Source organism: Monoraphidium neglectum (genome assembly GCF_000611645.1).
Source record: "Monoraphidium neglectum strain SAG 48.87 unplaced genomic scaffold scaffold00420, whole genome shotgun sequence".
NCBI lineage: Eukaryota > Viridiplantae > Chlorophyta > Chlorophyceae > Sphaeropleales > Selenastraceae > Monoraphidium > Monoraphidium neglectum.
Window position 1 is genome coordinate 1 of NW_014013208.1, and position 17,290 is coordinate 17,290.

General features: G+C 65.8%; 2 protein-coding genes across 2 annotated transcripts in view; one reads left to right on the top strand and one right to left on the bottom strand.

Annotated features, from left to right (window-relative positions):
* Window positions 1-123: 123 nt before the first annotated feature.
* Window positions 124-4,901, bottom strand: MNEG_3356 (DNA polymerase theta subunit; the record flags this gene model as incomplete). The annotated part of the gene is made up of 13 exons (XM_014048165.1): window positions 124-343; window positions 517-612; window positions 906-1,045; window positions 1,299-1,385; window positions 1,599-1,732; window positions 1,945-2,026; window positions 2,195-2,359; window positions 2,599-2,787; window positions 3,026-3,142; window positions 3,406-3,651; window positions 3,862-3,968; window positions 4,207-4,465; window positions 4,665-4,901. 13 exons carry the CDS (start codon window positions 4,899-4,901, stop codon window positions 124-126), a joined length of 2,079 nt encoding a protein of 692 aa, XP_013903619.1.
* Window positions 4,902-11,684: 6,783 nt separating this feature from the next.
* The window catches only part of MNEG_3357 (hypothetical protein), a gene marked incomplete at both ends in the record, with an annotated part of 7,022 nt that continues 1,416 nt past the window's right edge, over window positions 11,685-17,290 (top strand). Inside the window, 8 exons of the mRNA XM_014048166.1 lie at window positions 11,685-11,781; window positions 12,091-12,258; window positions 12,393-12,479; window positions 12,717-13,060; window positions 13,246-13,719; window positions 13,935-15,067; window positions 15,425-15,650; window positions 15,882-16,909. Of these exons, the coding sequence (XP_013903620.1) occupies window positions 11,685-11,781; window positions 12,091-12,258; window positions 12,393-12,479; window positions 12,717-13,060; window positions 13,246-13,719; window positions 13,935-15,067; window positions 15,425-15,650; window positions 15,882-16,909 (3,557 nt within the window). The remainder of the gene's footprint in view (window positions 11,782-12,090; window positions 12,259-12,392; window positions 12,480-12,716; window positions 13,061-13,245; window positions 13,720-13,934; window positions 15,068-15,424; window positions 15,651-15,881; window positions 16,910-17,290) is intronic.

The window sequence follows — 17,290 nt, forward strand, 5'->3', positions numbered from 1 at the left end:
AGATGGTGCGGTTGGACAGAGCCCTCAATACGCACATGTACGAGAGCCCGACGCCCCATAAGCACGCGCGACCCCGCCGCCACCCCCACCTCCACCAAACCCCCGCCCCACGGCCCCCCGCCCTCACGTCTTCCACTGCTCGTTTGTCAGCTTGTCGCCCGGCCCCGGCAGCGGCGTCACCAGGTACAGCAGGTGCAGGTCGCACTCCAGGTTCAGGCCCTCGCGCGCGCGGTCCAGCTCCGCCTTGAGGGCCAGCGCCTGGTCGGGGCCCAGCACGCTGCCCGTGCCGGCGCTCGCGCGGCCGAGCGGCAGGACCTCCCACACGTTGTCTGGCTTGCGCCACCTGGGTGGTGGTGACGCGTAATTGTTTTGGGGGGGAGTGGCCGGGGGCAAGGCCGCGCCTATGTGAGGTCGAGGGCCGCTGCGGCCGGCGCCCCGCGTCAGCGCCGGCGGCATGCTACGTGGGCGGGCCCTGCGGCCGGGGTGCAGCTGGGGATGAGCCGGCCCGCGGCTCACGTGATGAAGCGGTGGTGGAACAGCTGCTGCAGCGCCGCCTGGGTGCTCTTCACAACAGTGTCAAAGTCGGGGCTGGACGCGTTGAGCAGGGTGCACCTGGGCAGGGGTGCATGTGTGTGTGTGTGTGTGTGTGTGTGTGTGTGTGTGTGTGTGTGTGTGTGTGTGTGTGTGTGTGTGTGTGTGTGTGAGACTGCCAGCGTGGCGTCTGCTTGGCCATATTCAGACACGCTTGCGACTATGCCTTCAGAGCACATTCCGGGACTAGAGAGTGCTGCGCCGTCTGGTCCCCATTCTTAAGGTTCAGGGTGCTTGCCGCGCTCAATCCACGCGCGGCCGTCCGCCATCCCACCGCGACGGCACCCCACATCCGCCCCTTGCGCCCCTCGCACTTGACAAAGCGCTCCACATCGGCGGTGGTGCTGACCGCGTTGACCGCCACCGCCTCGAGGATGATGCGCCGCATGCCCAGGCGGCCTGGATGGTCGCGGTCTGGCTCGCGCAGGCAGCTGTGGATGGGGGCGGGCGGCTCCTGCGCACATAGGGGATTGCAAGTCCATGGCGACTTGGAAGGACAGACAGATGGATGGACGGCGAATGTGACTGGAGGTGTGGCGGGGATCCCAGAGGCTCTGAACGAGGAGCATGTCCAGGCATAACTTTTCACTTCTACGGGCAAAGGCTTTTCGATCACAGCCTAGTCTGTGGCTGATGCCACAAGCAGAGGGGTGCACGGTCTGTTTCAAAGCCCCCACCCCCAAAAGCCACTTGAACCACCCGCCCACCCGAATGAGCGCCAGGTTGTTGGTCAGGTTGCCCAGCAGGATGGCCTCGCCCTGAGAATCGATGCCCGCACGCCCCGCACGGCCGGCCTGGTGCAGTTGGCCGGAAGAGGTGAATGTGCAGCAGGCAAAAGCGCAGGCCGACGGCCGCAGGCTCTCACGGGTGTGGTGCGCGTGACTAGCCACAGGCCAGTCGCCTTTGTGAATGCGGCAGGGTGCCAGGACCGAGCAGAACGACTATGAGAAGCTGCCTCAGGACACGCCGCCACGCCCACCCCCCGAAGCCCCGTTTTTACTGCCCACCATCTGTCGGTACCGCGTGGCGTCCAGGGGGCAGTCCTTGGTGCCGATGTAGTTCTGGCGGAACACCACGCGCCTCACGGGCAGGTTCACGCCGGCGGCCAGGGTGGAGGTGGCCGCCAGGATGGACACGGCACCTTCAGGAATTGGGAAATTGCAGGTTGGGAGGTGGCAAGGGACTTGAACTTTGGGAGATGAAGCAGGGCAAAGGAAACAGCGCACCAGCCCTCAGGGCCGAAAGCCAGCGCAACCCCCCTTTCTGTAGGGGGGGGGGGTGCCCCTTGCGAGCAGGTCTCCGCCGCCACTCTGTCAGGCCGTCTGGACAGCGCGAGGGGCCGCGGCGCCTCACCGCACGCGAAGGCCCTCTCCACCAGGGAGCGCTGCTCTGAGGTCAGGTCCGCGTGGTGGAACGCCACCCCCTTGGGCACCACCTGGCGACCACGACCCACACAGTGCCGGCGGCGACAACGTTGTCAAGGCACACCAGGGCCGTCATGTGCGATTGCAGCAGCGAGTCTTGGGCTGATTCCGCATGCAGCACAATGCAGCTGTGGGGTCGGCCTGCCCCAGCCGAGCCGAGCAGCAAGCGGCGGCCGCACCTGCAGCAGCAGGTCCTGGGCGCTCTTGTTGACGTGACTGAGGCCCCGAAGCTCCGCCACCGCCCACTCCCGGTTGCTCGCCGCGCCGTCGCGCGCCGCCTCTTCGCACAGGGGCCCCGGGCGCTCGGGGACGTCCAGGCGCTCTGCCAGCAGCCTGGCCTCGTTCTGGTGGGGGATGTGTGCATGAGCCGCGGTGGCAGGCGCGGTCGAGGAATGTGCTGTGCTTGGGTGCTGTCAGGTCTGCAGTCGGCTGCTGGCAGGCGAGGGGCCGCAAAGCTCAGCAACCCACTGCGTCGCCAAAGGGCCACGATGCAAACGGTGATGGTCGGACAGGAACGAGGTCCAAATATTGGCAGTGCTGCTGGTGTGTGCCGTGGGCGCCCTCCTTCCTATGCCGATCCCACCTGGCAGCCGTTCTTGCTGTTGCAGAACATCAGGACGGAGTGGCCGCCCTGCACCGTCTCATGGCACAGCCATGCCGCCACCGCGCCGGCCCGCTTCTCGTGGTCGCGCGCGTCCATGTCCGGCCAGGTGGGCGGCGCGTCCAGCGTGCGCGCCACCGCGCCGTCCTCGCCAAACAGCTCACGCCCGACCTGCGGCCCCAGATAGCGCACGAAAACAAGATCATGAGCGGGCCGCACGTTGCACAGACGTTATGCTTTGTGAAGAGGACTTCCGTGTATTTCACATGCGGGCGAACGATGAGGCATCACTGCGGCTGGGCGGACCCCCCTCCCTCCCAAGGGGGCGCGCTGTGCAGGCGTTGGGCCTGCCCCAGCCAAACAGGGGCCCCACATGCAGGCCCGCATTATAGCTGACAAGGCGACCCACCGCCACGTAGTGTGCGAGGGGCACCGGGCGGTAGTCGGTCTCGTAGAGGGCCGCGTCAAGCCAGCGCGCCACAACACCCACGTTTGGGAGGGTGGCGCTCATGCCGATGATCTGGACCTGTTGGGGCAGGGGTTGAATGGGGTTCAGGCTCAGTACCTACCTTGGTAATAGTGGTCGCGCTCAGGCCGCCCTTCAGGATTTGCAAAAGCCATTCGGCTGACATCATTACTAACACACAGTGCCATCATGCACATACAGTGAAAAATGTTGCACGCACCCTCACGTCGCATGCAGTCACAGTCAGACGCGCGCGCGCGCGCGCACGTGCACAAACAAGCATGTGCATACCCAAGCACCCACAAAAACGCTTGTGCGCGTACCTGCTGCTCGTATTCGCTCCTCGACCCCGCCACAGCCTGCGACGACAGCATCGGGGACGACAGCCCCGGCCCGCCGCTCGACCCCGGGCTGCGCGCTGCGCCGGCGCCGCTCGCGCCGGCGGTGCCCTGCTGACTGGCGGTGGCTGCGGCCGCGGCCGTGGCGCGCTCCTCCTGGACCTTGGCCGTCTTGAAGCGGATCTTGGTCAGCATGCACTCCAGCAGGTTGCCGCGGTGCTCGTCCCCGACCTGAGCCCCGAGATCGCGATCCAGGCGAGCACGAGGTTGGGGCCGCTCGGCCGCGAGCGCCGGCGCGCGGCTGGTGCGCCAGGCGACGCCGGGTCTAAACGTGCCGCGCATGCCCCAGGGATGCACTTTCACAACGGGAGGCCTCTGAACCCCTGGAGCCAGGAGCTAAGGCACACCCTGATGCCCCAGGAGGACACAAGCTACCCCCACCATGTGCAGCTCGTCCACCACGACGCAGCCCAGGTTGTGGAGGCTGTCGTCCTCCAGCATGCGCTGCACCAGGGCGTGCGCCTTCTCAATGGTGCACACCACGACGCCTGGCGGTTGGAAGGATGTATGACGCAGGGGCGAGGCGGGGCTTGCACGCGCTGACAGGGAGGTGAGACGCGTTGAAAAGTGCAAGGGAGCGCGTTAGATGCAAGGCAGCAACTTCAAAGTCGATGCCCCTCGGTCATCCAGACCAGCCCGTGAGCGGCAGCACCCCTTGCAAAGAAGCGAGCCGGTTCTACGGCGCATAAGCCTGCTGCACTGCGAGCATCGCCCAGCCACACCCACCTACGCCCTGAATGTCCAGGCCGCCGTGCTGACCGTACAGCTCCTTGACCGGCCACCTCCCGCCCAGCACGCGGTCAAAGTGGGCCACCTTCTGCTCGCACAGCGCGCGGTATGGCAGCACCACCAGCGCCGTGCGCCCGGTCTGCAGCAGCCGCCGCACGGCCAGCGCCTCGGCCACGAGGCTCTTGCCGCCGCTGGTGGGCGCTGAGTACACCAGGTTGCGGCCCGCCAGGACGCCTTCGAGGCTCAGGCACTCGGCCTTGGACGACGGCGGATGCGGCGTGCGATGCGATGGGCCGGTAGGGCAACATGATGGCAGTGCCAACCCTCCTCCAGGCTACAATGCAGGTTTCTGTGATGAACCTATCCTCAAGTCGCATCGCACTTCACTGCCCTCGCGCACCCCTCTCCATTGCCCAAAACAGCTTTGGCTCCAAGCAGTTCCTCCCCCTTGTCACCTGCCAGGGGTAGAGCTGCCAGTCGCCGTCCCCCATGAACCCAGCCACCAGCTCCTCGTCTTCCATGTAGTCACGCAGCTCTAGCCGCAGCACCCCCGACGCGACGCCGTCGCCCGAGCCCGCGGCGCCCTGGCTGCCAGGCGCCTGGCTCGCGTTGACGCGCTGCACGGCGCGAACGATGGAATGGGCGCCGGCGGCGTTGACGTCATCGTCCTCGTCGTCGTCTGAGTCCGACATCACTTCTGGGGCTGCAGCTGCTGCAAGGGCAGTGTGTGCTGCTGCTGGCCCTGTCGTGCCAAAAAGCGTGTCAAGCTGCACGAGGGGCGCATGCCCGTCGGGCCCTGCGGAGGCGGCAGGTGGCCCGGTGGCGCCGGCAGGAACCGGTGCTGCAAGCGGTTCTGAGGCTGCAGGCCCCTCTGGCAGCAGGCCCAAACACGCTAGGCTTGCACCACCTGCTGAGGGCTCGCCAGGAGCCGCCTGCACCCGTCCGCCTTTCACAGGGACCTGCTGATCCCGCTGCTGTGGGGGCGCCCTGGGCTCCGCCGCTGCCGAGGCCGCGGCGGCGACCACGCCCTCCCCCACCACGGTAGCCATAACTGACTGCGCCGCGCTGGAGCGCTTGCCAGGTGATGCGAGGGAGCGCATTGATGTCACTGCTGGTGGCTGCTGCTGCTGATCTTGCTGCTCCTGCTGCTGCTTTGGTGGGTGCTGTGCGGCACCTGCAGGCATGGTAGTCTCTGTCGGTTGAAGTGCGCAGCCGTGCTGTCCCTGAAGCCCGCATCCAAAGAGCTTTCGCATGACTGGGGGTGATGGCGGTCCCGTAGGTGCTGCGCTGCCAGCTGCCTCAACCTTAACCATAAGAGGTGCCTGCTGCTGCTGCTGCTGCTGCTGCTGCTGCTGCTGCTGCTGCTGCTGCTGCTGCTGCTCCTGCAGAGGAGCGGGAGGAAGAGGCGCTGCCCTGGGTATCACCAGTGCTGGGGGCTGCTGAGGCGAAGCTGCCCTTGGCAGTACAAGCGGCTGCGCGGTCGCCGTGTGCGGCTTGGCAGGGCTCCGGCCGGCTGCGACGTCTTGCTGCAGCACTGTTCGCGCGGAGGCGATCTGAGGAACGAGCGGCGGCGGAGCCGCGGGCAGTGGTGGCAGCGCCAGGGGGGCTGCGGCCGGATAGGCCGACTTTGCAGGGCTGAAGCCCCTGGCGAGCCCTCGGCCGCCGCTGCTGCCACCCCCGCTGCCCGTCTTATCGACTTGCCGCAGCACCAGACGGGCCATGGGGCGGGGCGCGCCGGCCACATTGCTGCACTCCTGCTGAAGCTGCGCCTTTTGCGGCGGCTGAGGCTCCTGCCTGGAGCTCATGACCTTGGGCACCTGCCGGTGGCGCTCCGAGCGCCGCTCCGTTGCTGCCCTACGGCTGCCGCCGCCCATATTTACTGCGGCTATGCCCTCGCCACTGCTGCTGGCACCCTGATGCGGCGCTGCAGCCGCGGCTCCTGTCAGGTCTGCCCCGGTCCAGGCGGGCGCTTGGCTGGCAGGTTGCGGCGGACCCAGCAGCTTGTGCAGCTGCTGCTGCTCCTGCTCCTGCAGGCGCAGATGCTCCTGCCTCCACCGCTCCTCTCGACCAGCCTCCTGCTTGTGCTCTGGCTCGCTCTGCTGCTGCTGCTCCCTTCGTTGCCGCCCATCCAACTTCTTGTGCTCGCCAGGACGCCCTGTGTGCTGCTGGGCTGCCTGTTCGACCCCACTTGCCTGCAATTTATCCTCCAAACTCTTGCCCGCCTGCTGCTGCTGCTGCTGCTGCTCTTGTTGTTGCTGCTGATGTGGTGGCGGCAGCGACACAAGGGTCATCTGCTGAAGCCCCACAGCTTCCTTCTTGGGGGCCGTCTCCACCAACGACACATGTGGCACTTCCTCAGCCCGTGGCTGCCGCGCCAACAGCACAAGCTGCTGTGTGGCGCCTAGGTGCACTGGCCCCGAGTGCGGCAGTGGGGAATCCACCACAATGTCAGGTGGGGTCGCAGCAACTGTCTCCTCAATGCAGGCGCTGGCATCCGCCACCTGCGCCTGGGCCGTGGCTGCCGTCGCCGCATCTTCACTGGTCCCAGCAGCCGCCGCCCGCCGCGTGCGCTTCATGTCAGGCGTGACATCGCCCGCTGCGCCAGCCTTGGGAAATGCAAAGCCACCAAAGCCACCTAACGACGCCGCGGCGTGCTGCTTTTGGCTGGGGGCTGGGAAGTAAACAAGCGACGACTTTGGGGCCGCCTCCGCCTGCTTGTCAGACAGCGGGGAGCTTGGGACCACACAAATAGTATCAGACAGCGAGCGCGTGAGCCCTGCGGCTGGCGGGGCGTCCGCAGCTGGCCGCTGCTGCTCCTGCTGTCGCTCCTGACCGAGGCTCCCCGCACTGGCCGGCAGCGCGTCGAGGACGTGCGACGCCGGGTTGAATTCGTGCACTGGTGACGGCACTCGTTGCTGCTCCTGCCGCTGCTTCTGCTCCCAGGGATTCTGCGCCGGTAAAGTTGCTCCCAGCTCGTCCTCGGGCGTGGCGGGAACCACGTCAATTCCGCCGGTGCTGGGCGGGGTGGGGCCAGAGCCTGTGTGCTGGTCCTGCGAGACCGCCGCGAATGCAGCCTGCGAGTGAGTGTGGTACTTGACGGCTGTCCATCGTTGCAGCCGCCCAGGCATGAGAGCGCTGTGCTGCTGACCGGCATGCAGAGCCTTTACATTCCCTTAGGTTTTGTGCCAGGTCTCATTTCATATGCCGACCTGGGGGCCCGCACGGGTGACAGCCGCATCAGACCGCGCTGCGTGCCGCGAGCCATGGCCGTGCCTCGCCACCTTGCGCGGCTGCGAGAAGCCCTGCGCCTCCCACTCATCTGCTCCGTCCAGAATGCGCAGCGTTGCCAACAAGCCGGTGCGCCTGCGCTTGCCGCTGCTGCTCATTATGCAGCCATCAGTACGAAGGGTAACCGCGCGCGCCGTTGTCGATCACGCGCTGCTTCATTGCTGCAGCGGACCAGGTGCGCCACAGTTGCGCCTGGCTACGGCCGCGCCTGCCAAATAAGTTTGGACGGCTTCAATGATTGCGAAGCAGTTGCCTATGCGCGTGCCTCTCGCGTGTCGCCCGTGCTGGCGCCGAACTACATGCGAAAATTTTGATCAGAGAACATGGTACGAAAGCGGACAATATAACTACGGACGCAGTTCAACATGCCAAACACATATGCAGACTGTGGGGCCGAGCAGATGGCTGTCACTGAATGTCGTGCTGTGCACGCTGCGCCCGCCGCTGCTGAGCTGCGGGCAGCGATGTCCAAATGCTGGGGCACTCTACTCATGTGCGGACAAGTTGCATTCCCAATGTCGTGGTGTGTGTGTCGTCCAAAGTTACACAATATTAGGGGCGGGTGCGGGTGCATGTCGCGGCCGCTGGCCAGTTGCAAGCGCGCCCAACCAGGTCATAGATCAGCCGCGCTGGACAGGGCTGCACATATCAGCCCTGCTGGACAGGGCTGCACATATGCAACACCGTTGGAACACTGCAGGAACGCCGTGCAGGTGGCATCATAGCAGTTCGCGTACAACCCAGATGGGGCGTCTGGCAGAAGCAAGCCGCGGTGCTGCAACCATTGCTTGTGACTGTGCTGCTGGGGACGAGGCGAGGGAGTTAAAGAGGGAGGCGGCGAGGATGCGGCAATGGTGAAGAAGACGGCGAGGGAGATGGCAAGATGGGCGGCAAAGGAGATGGAGAAAGGGGTGGGGAAGGCGCACTCGGGGGCGAGGGGGAGGGGGTGACCGACCAGCTTATCAAGATGTCTGGGCAATTGGTAGTAGTCCTGCGCTGTGCTTCTGCTGCAAAACCCGGGGGGACCAGTGGTGAGGTTTGTCCTTGCAGTGGTGGTGAGAAGTGCGGGCGTCATGCAGAAAGGTTATGCAGACAAGGCCAGCAGTTGCTGCATTGCCTGGGGAATGCGTTTGTCCGCATTGCTGCCAGGTTGCAGGCTGCACGGTGCAGCTGACAACCACAGGGCAGCACTGCACAGACTGGACGAAACAAATCGTAGAAGTAAGTTGAAGGCCCTAAGAATGATGTGTGCTCTCACCATCGGCATAGGAGCCGCAGTACGTGCGGTCACAGCCGGTGGGGATGCAGGACTGCGTTGCGATGTGCTGCCACTGCTCGCAACACCACAGCGCCTGAGATGCCAGCAGGAGCATGTGCTGCGCAGGTTTGGCAGTGGTGGCATGTGTCGTAGCGCCCTGAATGCACACTGAGACAAGTTGGGGGCAGTTCGCAGGCGGTGTCATAGTGTAACCCAGCAATCTCAGCTGACTGGGCTGACTGACCGCACGCTCCCATCCTCGAGTTGGGCCTGGCGGCCGTGCGAGCACACTGCAGAGAAAACTCAAAGCTGTGGCACCCTCACATATAGCATGCTTGCCTGCCCAGTGTAGTCGCTGACAGCGGCGCTTGTGACCCAGGTATCGCGCTGTTCATTGTCTGCACAGACCAGGTGAGCGGAGGAGAAGCAAGCCTCGTCCAGCAGGTTGGTGGTCTGCGGGCACACACGGAGCACGAACTTTCCAGCGCTGTTGCGGGGTAAAGTGGGTGTTATGGGACGCACGTCAATGATAAATCAAGACGTAAAAGGGCCAGGGGGTGTGTGTCCTGTGGCCCTGGTGCATGAAGGGGGGCGAGGCACACCAGCGCCCGCCAGCTGTGAGCCTTGGGACAACGGCCATGACGCAGGACTCACTGGTTTGCGGTCAGCTTGACCCTCAAGGTGATGTGGTTCCGGGCAAACAGGTTTCCTATGAGGGGGATGGGCGGTTGACAAAGTCTGTCATTGCACCCTGGAAGGGATAGCCGCAGGGCCCAGGAATCTAGGGCGGAGCGCTCACTCCGAGGCCGTTGCCACTCTGGGGGTCGTAGAAACACCCCTCCTCGTAGGCCGCCCAGTTGTGGCTCCTTGGGGTCTGAAGATAGCCATGGCCCTTGCATGCAGGGGCCGCCGCCAGGGCCAGCAGCACCAGCAGCATGTGCAACGGTATGGTTTGGCTGGTGCCGCTGGGTGGATGCGGTTGTCTCGTGGTCATCTTGGCTGGAGATTGCCGCAGCGCCAACCCCAAAAGCAGCTGTCGGCCAGCCACCGGGGTGTGGAAATTGCGGGGCATGCTGGCCAGACTGGCTACCTTGAAGATATCTTTTCAAAAGGCTTCTGTGGATGCAAGATGGGTTTGCTGGCCGGTGGTGCATTTCTAGTTCTCTGCTGTTGGTTGATTGTGCTGCTGGTCGACTTGTGATACGGCGGGTATGTACACTACCCCACCTCACAAGAGTGGACAGAGCACGTCGATCCTTTCCATGCAGCAGGTGTTGGGTAAGGTCCGGATTCATCAGAAAGGGTCAGCGATTAGCTCATGTGACAAAGCTGTGTACAGTAGCGATTCGCGCAACCCAGCATGAAAGCAATTGCATGACTGCAACGCCGCAACGGTCGGCAGGGGTCCATGAGGATTCCTGGTACCGGGTTCCCGTGTTGAAATGAGGCTTCATATGTGGCTTTGCATCATTAATAAATTGTAGGTTGGTGGAAGCATCGCAACAGAACAGAGTGGGCCATGTGGCTGGCGAGTCCAGTCGTCCAGCACTTCAGTGTGCATCAGAGCATGCGAAAATGTCAGCGCTTCAGGCAAGCAGCAGACAAGCGTATCAGGATGTGTTATACATCCATGACACGAATGCACATTTATTGTTATGATTTTCATGCTTCGTGAAATCAGCACGCGGCCTACTCCTGGATTATCAATGGATCTCGGATCTACCAAAGTCCGCTAGATGCGATACAGCGCTCAGGTTTGCCTCGCAGGCCATGTGTCAGCCACGGATAGTAATTAGCCACTGGCGCCCTGGGAGCCCATCCGCGGCAGCGGCATGCGCAGCTGCAAGTGCCGTCCGGGCAACATACTGTACAACAACCCCTGCCATGCTTCAAGGCTGGCTGCAGCTCATGACCGCAAGGGACAAAGGCCGAACCGGTCACCACCGCGCTGCTGGCAGCTGTGCTTGAGTAGTAGACAGGCTCGCTGTAGAGTCAGCCATTGACTATGCGGTGCGCGAGGCGCATGGCGGGAACCTAGGCACAGCTTGAGCCACACTCAAAGGACTGGCGTCAGCCATGCGGGACGCAATTTCTTGGCGGTGGCGTGATCAGCTGTGGCTGCTACGCCTTGGGCTATTGCAAAGCAGCCCATGCGTCCGCCATGCAAGGCGGCCATGTTGGTGCGTGGACCTCAACCATATGGGCGGGCTGGGACCATGGGCACATGCTCTGGATGCATTGCTGTGGCAGTTCGATTGCATGAAGGACCTAGGGGAGCATCCCACCAACCCCTGCCCTCTAGCCGCTTTTCGCAGCACCACACGCACAGAAGTGCTGGCTGCCATGCGGCACCGCCAGATCACCCCACCAGCGCCGCAGGCCTGTCCATCAGAAGAATATTGCTTGTAGCCTGGTTCAGGATTGCTGTAGAGGTGATCCACGCAGCAACGGCACCCGGCATGGTGCAAATGAACTCGAAGGGTCAACAGCGGCACTCACACATGTGTTCAGCCTCCAGCACTGATTAGGCCTTTCTATTCGCCGATGTTACATTCGTTCATATAACCATGATGCACGAGGTCAAAACAGCTGGCAGCGGCTGAACGCGGGCTGAACACGGGTTTGATGGATACCAAGAGGTCTGCCGGGCCCGCAAACTTGCGGAGTAACTGCTGTTACCTGTGTGACTCTGTGGATCTGGCCAGCTGGGGCTTCCTGAGCACCACCAACCGCGCGCGGGTCAAACGCTGCTGCTGACTTGCAGCAAACGCCGCCTTGCTCTCTGCACCGCAGGTGGCTCGCCGCCGCTGGTGCTCATGGCCACTTCATTGCAGCCACCCTCAAGTCTGCCGTGGAGGCGCATCCGATCCAAGGGCCGGCTGTGCTGCTGGGGGCAGCGACAGCGATCGTGCACGCACTTGGCCTCAACATGCCTCGTGCAACTGGCCTGCTGGCAGCTGCGCACCTGCAGGCACGCATGCACGAGGGGCCTGTTGCGGCGCCTGTGGGACTGTCTACTCAGGAGGGTGAGCGATCAAGGGATTTGTGCAGTCTGGTCTGTGGGGAGCGCGCGCGCGTGTGCATGCGCCAGCGCGCTTGTGATTGTGTATGTTCACAGCTGGCGCTTGCGCAGGTGCCAACCTTGATCGTTGGCAGGCAGCGGGTGCCTGGGGGTTGAGTGCTCACATGTGATTTGTCCAACATGTCTCGTTCCGGCGCCCCGCAGCCCAGCCAGGTGCCGGGCAACCCCACATCCGCTCCTGCTCCACCTGTCCCCGTCTGTTGTGCGCCACCACCTGCGCTCGCGCCCTCCTGGCGTCGACCAAATATCCCAGGGGCCCCTGTCCTGACGCTCGTGGCGGACGTCCACGGCGACGCGGAGACCATGGCCAAGGCGCTGCTGCAGCACCTCGCCCCACTCGGCGACGCGGCCGTTGCGCCCGGCGCTGCTGCCGTCGCAGAGCCCCCCAAGCTGGTGTTCCTGGGGGACTACATTGACCGCGGTGAGTTCTCCGCTCGCTGCCTCAGGGAACAAGCAAGCGTGGGTTTCACAACAATCATTGGCTGCCCAACATGCAGCGCACGCCTCCTCACGCGCGGCTGGCTGGCTGCCGGCATGCTGCGCCCCGACCTGCAGGGCCCAGCAGCATGGAGTGCGCCATGCTAGTGTTCCTGGCGCGCATCGCATGGCCAGCGTCAACTCTGTGCCTCCAAGGGAACCACGGTGAGTTGTGCTGCACCTCAAACCTGCAGGCCTGCCGCCTTCAAGGTTGCGTTGCGCTCGCTGACACAGTCTGTCAGCATGCGGCTTTTGGCAGGCCCCGATCAGCTCCCGCCAGCCAGTCAGCCGTCGCTGGGCAGCCCCAAGCCCCTGGGCCACCTTCTGCACCCATCCATCCTCTTTCCATCGTCCACGCGCCCCATGCCCTTGCGCTTTTGCCCTTTGTTTCCCCGCCGCCAGAGGAGGCGCCACACATGACCTCCATCAACGTGGCCGGTTGCACCCTGGCGGCTGAGATCGGCCGCGCCTGTGGTGTCACAGATAGCTTCAACATGCCAGTCGAAGGGGGGATGTTCTCCAAAGGATTTTTCCCCATCACACAAGTTCTTGCGGCCATGACGCGCCTTGGCCAGGCGTGCGGCGCCGCCGGTGGCGTGGCGGGTGGCGGCGGCGGCGGCGGCGGCAGCAGCCACGTCGTGCCGCGAGTGTTCCTCTGGGAGTCGGCGCAGAACGCACAGCAGGAGGCCGCCGACATCGCCCTGATCGTCCACGCAGCGCTGCGAACGCTGCCCATTGCGGCGCAGGTACGTGATCGCCACTTGTTGTGAGGTTGCCGGGCCGCAGGTACGGGCGCAGCTGCAAGAGGTTCAAGTGTTCCTTGATCCCTCTTTGCGAGACCCTGACGCTGTGCATCCACCTCCACCTCTTCAAACAGCAAGCTCAATGGGTACCCCGCCCTCAAAACATGCTCGGCTCCCTCCACCATCAGGTGCCAGAGCTGCGCGCGTGGCTGGTGCACGGCTGCGTCGCAAGCCGCGGCATCTGGGAGGCCTTTGCAGCCGGCGGCGGTCCGTTTGATCTCATGAGCCGCACACTGCGCGGCACCTACGTGATCACCAGCGCCAAGCCCGACGGCACCCGCGCTTCTATGTGGCAGGTGGAGGCCTGGCCAATCTGGCACCCGCTTCTGGCTGTGCAGACGCTGGAGGCCCTGCTGGCTGCCAACGGCACTGCTGCCGTCATCCGCAAGGCGGACGAGCCGCGGCTGGCGGAGATCACCCGCGGCCATCCTGACGACTGCGGGCCGCTGCTGCTGGCCGCGCTCAGGACGGCGCACGCCAGCTGCTGGACCGACCCCGCGGCGCTGTCGCCTGGTAACGAGGACAGCCGACGAGATGGAGCGCACCAAATCTACGGGCGGCCCTACGTGACTGCAGAGACGGTTCAGGCGGCGCTGGGGCCGGTGAGAGGGACGGGGGTGGCGGGGGGGGGGGGGACTGAGGGACCAGGGCCCCGCCATACGATTTGTCTAGGGCAGGGCAGGATGCGAAAGGCACGCCCCTCCCCTGTAAGTGCAATCGCGACCCTTCGCTTTCCAGGCATCCGCCAGCAAATCCCTTTTGCTCAAGTGGAGCCATGCTCAACCCCTCCCATCTCCCCAACCCCCTGCTGCGCCAGACCAACGCCCAGCTCATCTTCCGCGGGCACTCCTTCAGCCCCACGGGGGTTGAGGTGGTCAGCCTGCCCACCGGCGACGTCGAGGACAAGTGCGCCCCCACCGCCGCCGCCTCAGCCGGCCTCAAGATTGTGAGCCTGCACTCCGCGCCGGGCCTCGGCGGCCCCGAGGGCTGCATGGCGAGCAAGGCCGTCGTGACGCGGCGCCCGGGCGGCGCGCTGACATTTTGCAGCCAGGACCTTATGAGCACCGCCGAGCTCTACGGCGAGCGCTTACTTGCCCGTCTGCTCACCGGTACCTTTCACGTGGACGACTTGGCCTGGGACGCCTCCGGCGGCGGCGGTGGCGGCAACGGTAATGATGGCAGCGCCGCAGGCGGCACGGGCGACGTCGGCGCGCCGCCGCGCTGGGCGGCTGCCGTGGACGCCAAGGCGGCGGCGGCGGCTTTGGACAGAGCGGTGCTGCGCGTGCAAGAGTCATACGGCCAGCAGGCACGCGGCGACGCGCTTGCCGCGCTGCGCTTTCCTGCGTACGCCCGCATCCTGGCCCGCGAGGTGTGGCCGGGTGGCCTGTGGGGACACCCGGAGGCCGCCGTGCTGGCGCGGGACTCCCTGCTGCACGCCGACGCCGCCGCCAGCGCCGTTGCTGCGGGCGGCGGCGGCGTCGGGGGCCAGCGGGCGCAGACGGTGGACAGCAGTCGCGTGATGTCCATGGCGCGGGTGCTGATGCAGGTCCCGACGCAGCCCGCGGCAAACGCGCTGCAGGCGCAACATGATGAGTGGAACGGGAGGCTGGAGGGCGCCCTGCGCTCATCCATGCTGGCTTATGGGCCCTGGATGCCGGCGCAGCTAGGGCCCTGCAGCGGCGCGGGGCCTGCCGCGACACGCGGCGGCGCGGCGGCGGCCGCCGCGGCAGGCGCCGGCTGCGGCTTGGCCGCTCTGATGGAGGACGGTTTTGTGCGCACCCTCCTGCACCAGCGCAAGCAAGGAGTCGCACAATCAAAGCCAGGGCAGCTGGCGCCAAGCGGGGCGCAGCCGCTGTCCACCGCCGCAGCCAAGACGGCCGCAGGGCGCGCGGCGCCCCGCGCGGCGGCGGCGGCAGCGGCGGGGTCGCTGCTGGCTGGCGCGGCGCCTGGGTGCGCGGGGCGTGCCGCTGGCGTCGGCAACGGCGGCGCAGCCGCGACTGCTGGGGGTGGACGCGGCGCGCCGCTGGGAGCAGCGACGGGCGCAAAGCCGCCGGCGCCGGCGCAGCATAAGCCCGGCGCAGCCCAGTCTGGTGGCACCCCAGGGGCGGGCGGCGCAGGTGCACCTGCAGCATCGGCCCGCACCCGCCCGCCCCTCAATTTGAGGTCGGCGCTCGCGGCTGCGCTCCGTCCCGCACCCTCGGCGGCGCTGGCGGCGGCGGTCCCCGAGCCCTTGAGCGCCGCAGCAGCCACGCACGGCGTCCCCGCGGCGGCCAGAGCGCCCGCGTCTGTGCCCGTGCCCCCGTCCAGCCTGCACCAGCGGGCTGAGCGCCCGGTGTGGCGGGCGGATGACCCGTTGGCAGAACAAGACAAGATTCTCAGGACCCTGGCGTCGGGGTCCAAGGTCACTGCATGCGTTAGCCGCGACTCGCGACCGGGGCTGCGGGTCGAGGAGGAGGGCGCGGCGCCGCGCCAAGTGTTTTTTGCGGACAAGGAAACGTGGTGGTGCTGCGGCGTGGAGGAGGGCAGCCTCGAGGTGGGCTCGGGCGTGAGCGTACCGGGCTGCCTTGGGCCTGCGAGCTGGGGTTTGGGTCGGCCGTTGGGGCATCCCGTGCAAAGGTTGGGCTGCTGCCGGGCCCTGAGTGTAGCTGGCTTGGGCACATTGAGCATGTTGAGGGATTAGTGGTGCGCATGCTGCTGCCAAATAAAAGCTCGATATGCTCACACCATTCATGCCATCACCGCTTATCCCACGCGGCATATTCAGGGCGCCTGCCGCGGCTGGGGCGTGGGTTCCAGCCAACAGGAGGCCGCCCGCGCCGCCGCAGCGGACTGCCGCAGGCGCCTCGTTGAGAGGAACAGCACATCAGCCGCTCGCCAGTGCCAGTCTCCGGCTGCAGGTAGCAAGCAGCTGCAGAGCAGGCAGCCGCGCACTTGGCAGGAGCAGCAGCAGCAGCAGCAGCAGCAGCAGCAGCAGCAGCAGCAGCAGCAGCAGCAGCAGCAGCAGCTGCGGGAGGTGGCCCAGCCAGAGCTGCAGCCACCCGCTAAGAAGCCGCGGCTTGAGGTTTACACCCCATTCGGCATGCTCGGCCCCAAGCCGCTGGATGCTCAGAAGGAGACAATGGATGTCGACGCGCAGGGTGAGCCGCCTCTGCGGCAGCCGCTCGCCGACGCGGCAGGCGCGGTCTGCGAGGACGCGGCAGTTGCTGTGTCTGCCTGCGCAGCAGACTGGGCCGCCTGGGAGGCGGTGGGCGATGACGACAAAGTCGCCCAGGCCTTTGACGCGGCTGCGCCCAGGCACTACGGCGTGTTTATCTGCATCAAAGGTGCGGTGGGCCAGTACGTGCCGCCGGCTGCTGGGCAGACCGGCGCGTCCACGTCAGCGGGCGTGCACCGAGCGCCAGCTGCGAGCGGCGCAGGCCGGGCGGGGGCCGGCGCAGGCGCTGGCGGCGGCGGCCGTGGCCGCTCCCCGGCCGAAATGGCAATGGAGCTGCAGCTGCTGCGCACGGCAGCGCGGCTCGAGTGCTGCGATGGGGGCGGCCCGAAGACGCACCTGGGCGCGGCGTACGCCCACGCAGCGCGGGCGGGCCAAGGGGGCCTGCGCGTCAGCGCGGGCCTGGTGACCATCAGCCAGGACGGCCTGGCCTCCGCCATACAGAAGCTCAGGTCCATTCTCCCGGCAGACGTGGAGGATGTGGATATTGCAGTCGGCCCAGACGCCACAGGGGGCGTGGCGGTGTGGGGCCCGGGCGTGGCGCAAGACGAGCGCGTGTGCCGGGCTGAGGAGGAGTTATGGTGTGTCTCCATAACAAGCGTGACAGGCCAGGTGGGCGCCGGCTCGGGCGGGTCAACGCAAGGGTGGGGGGCCCACAGGGGCGGGCCTATCACCATGAAAAGTGTGGTGACACTGTTCTGGGCTCCGCATGCAGCCCTTGACTCGCCGAGCAGATGTCTAATTTCGTTGTGGCCCCCAGACCTTGCTCAAGCTTGCTGAGACAACCCCACATGCAAACCACCCAACCTTGCTCAACTTCAGGGGCAGGCGTGCCATGGCTGGGGGCTGGATGCAGACCCGCTGCGCGCCGCACGGGCTGCGGCGTTTGACGTGATGCTGACGGCCGCGGAGGACAGCCCCACGCCGGGCCTGTTTGGCTGGTGCGGCGTGCGGCGCGAGCC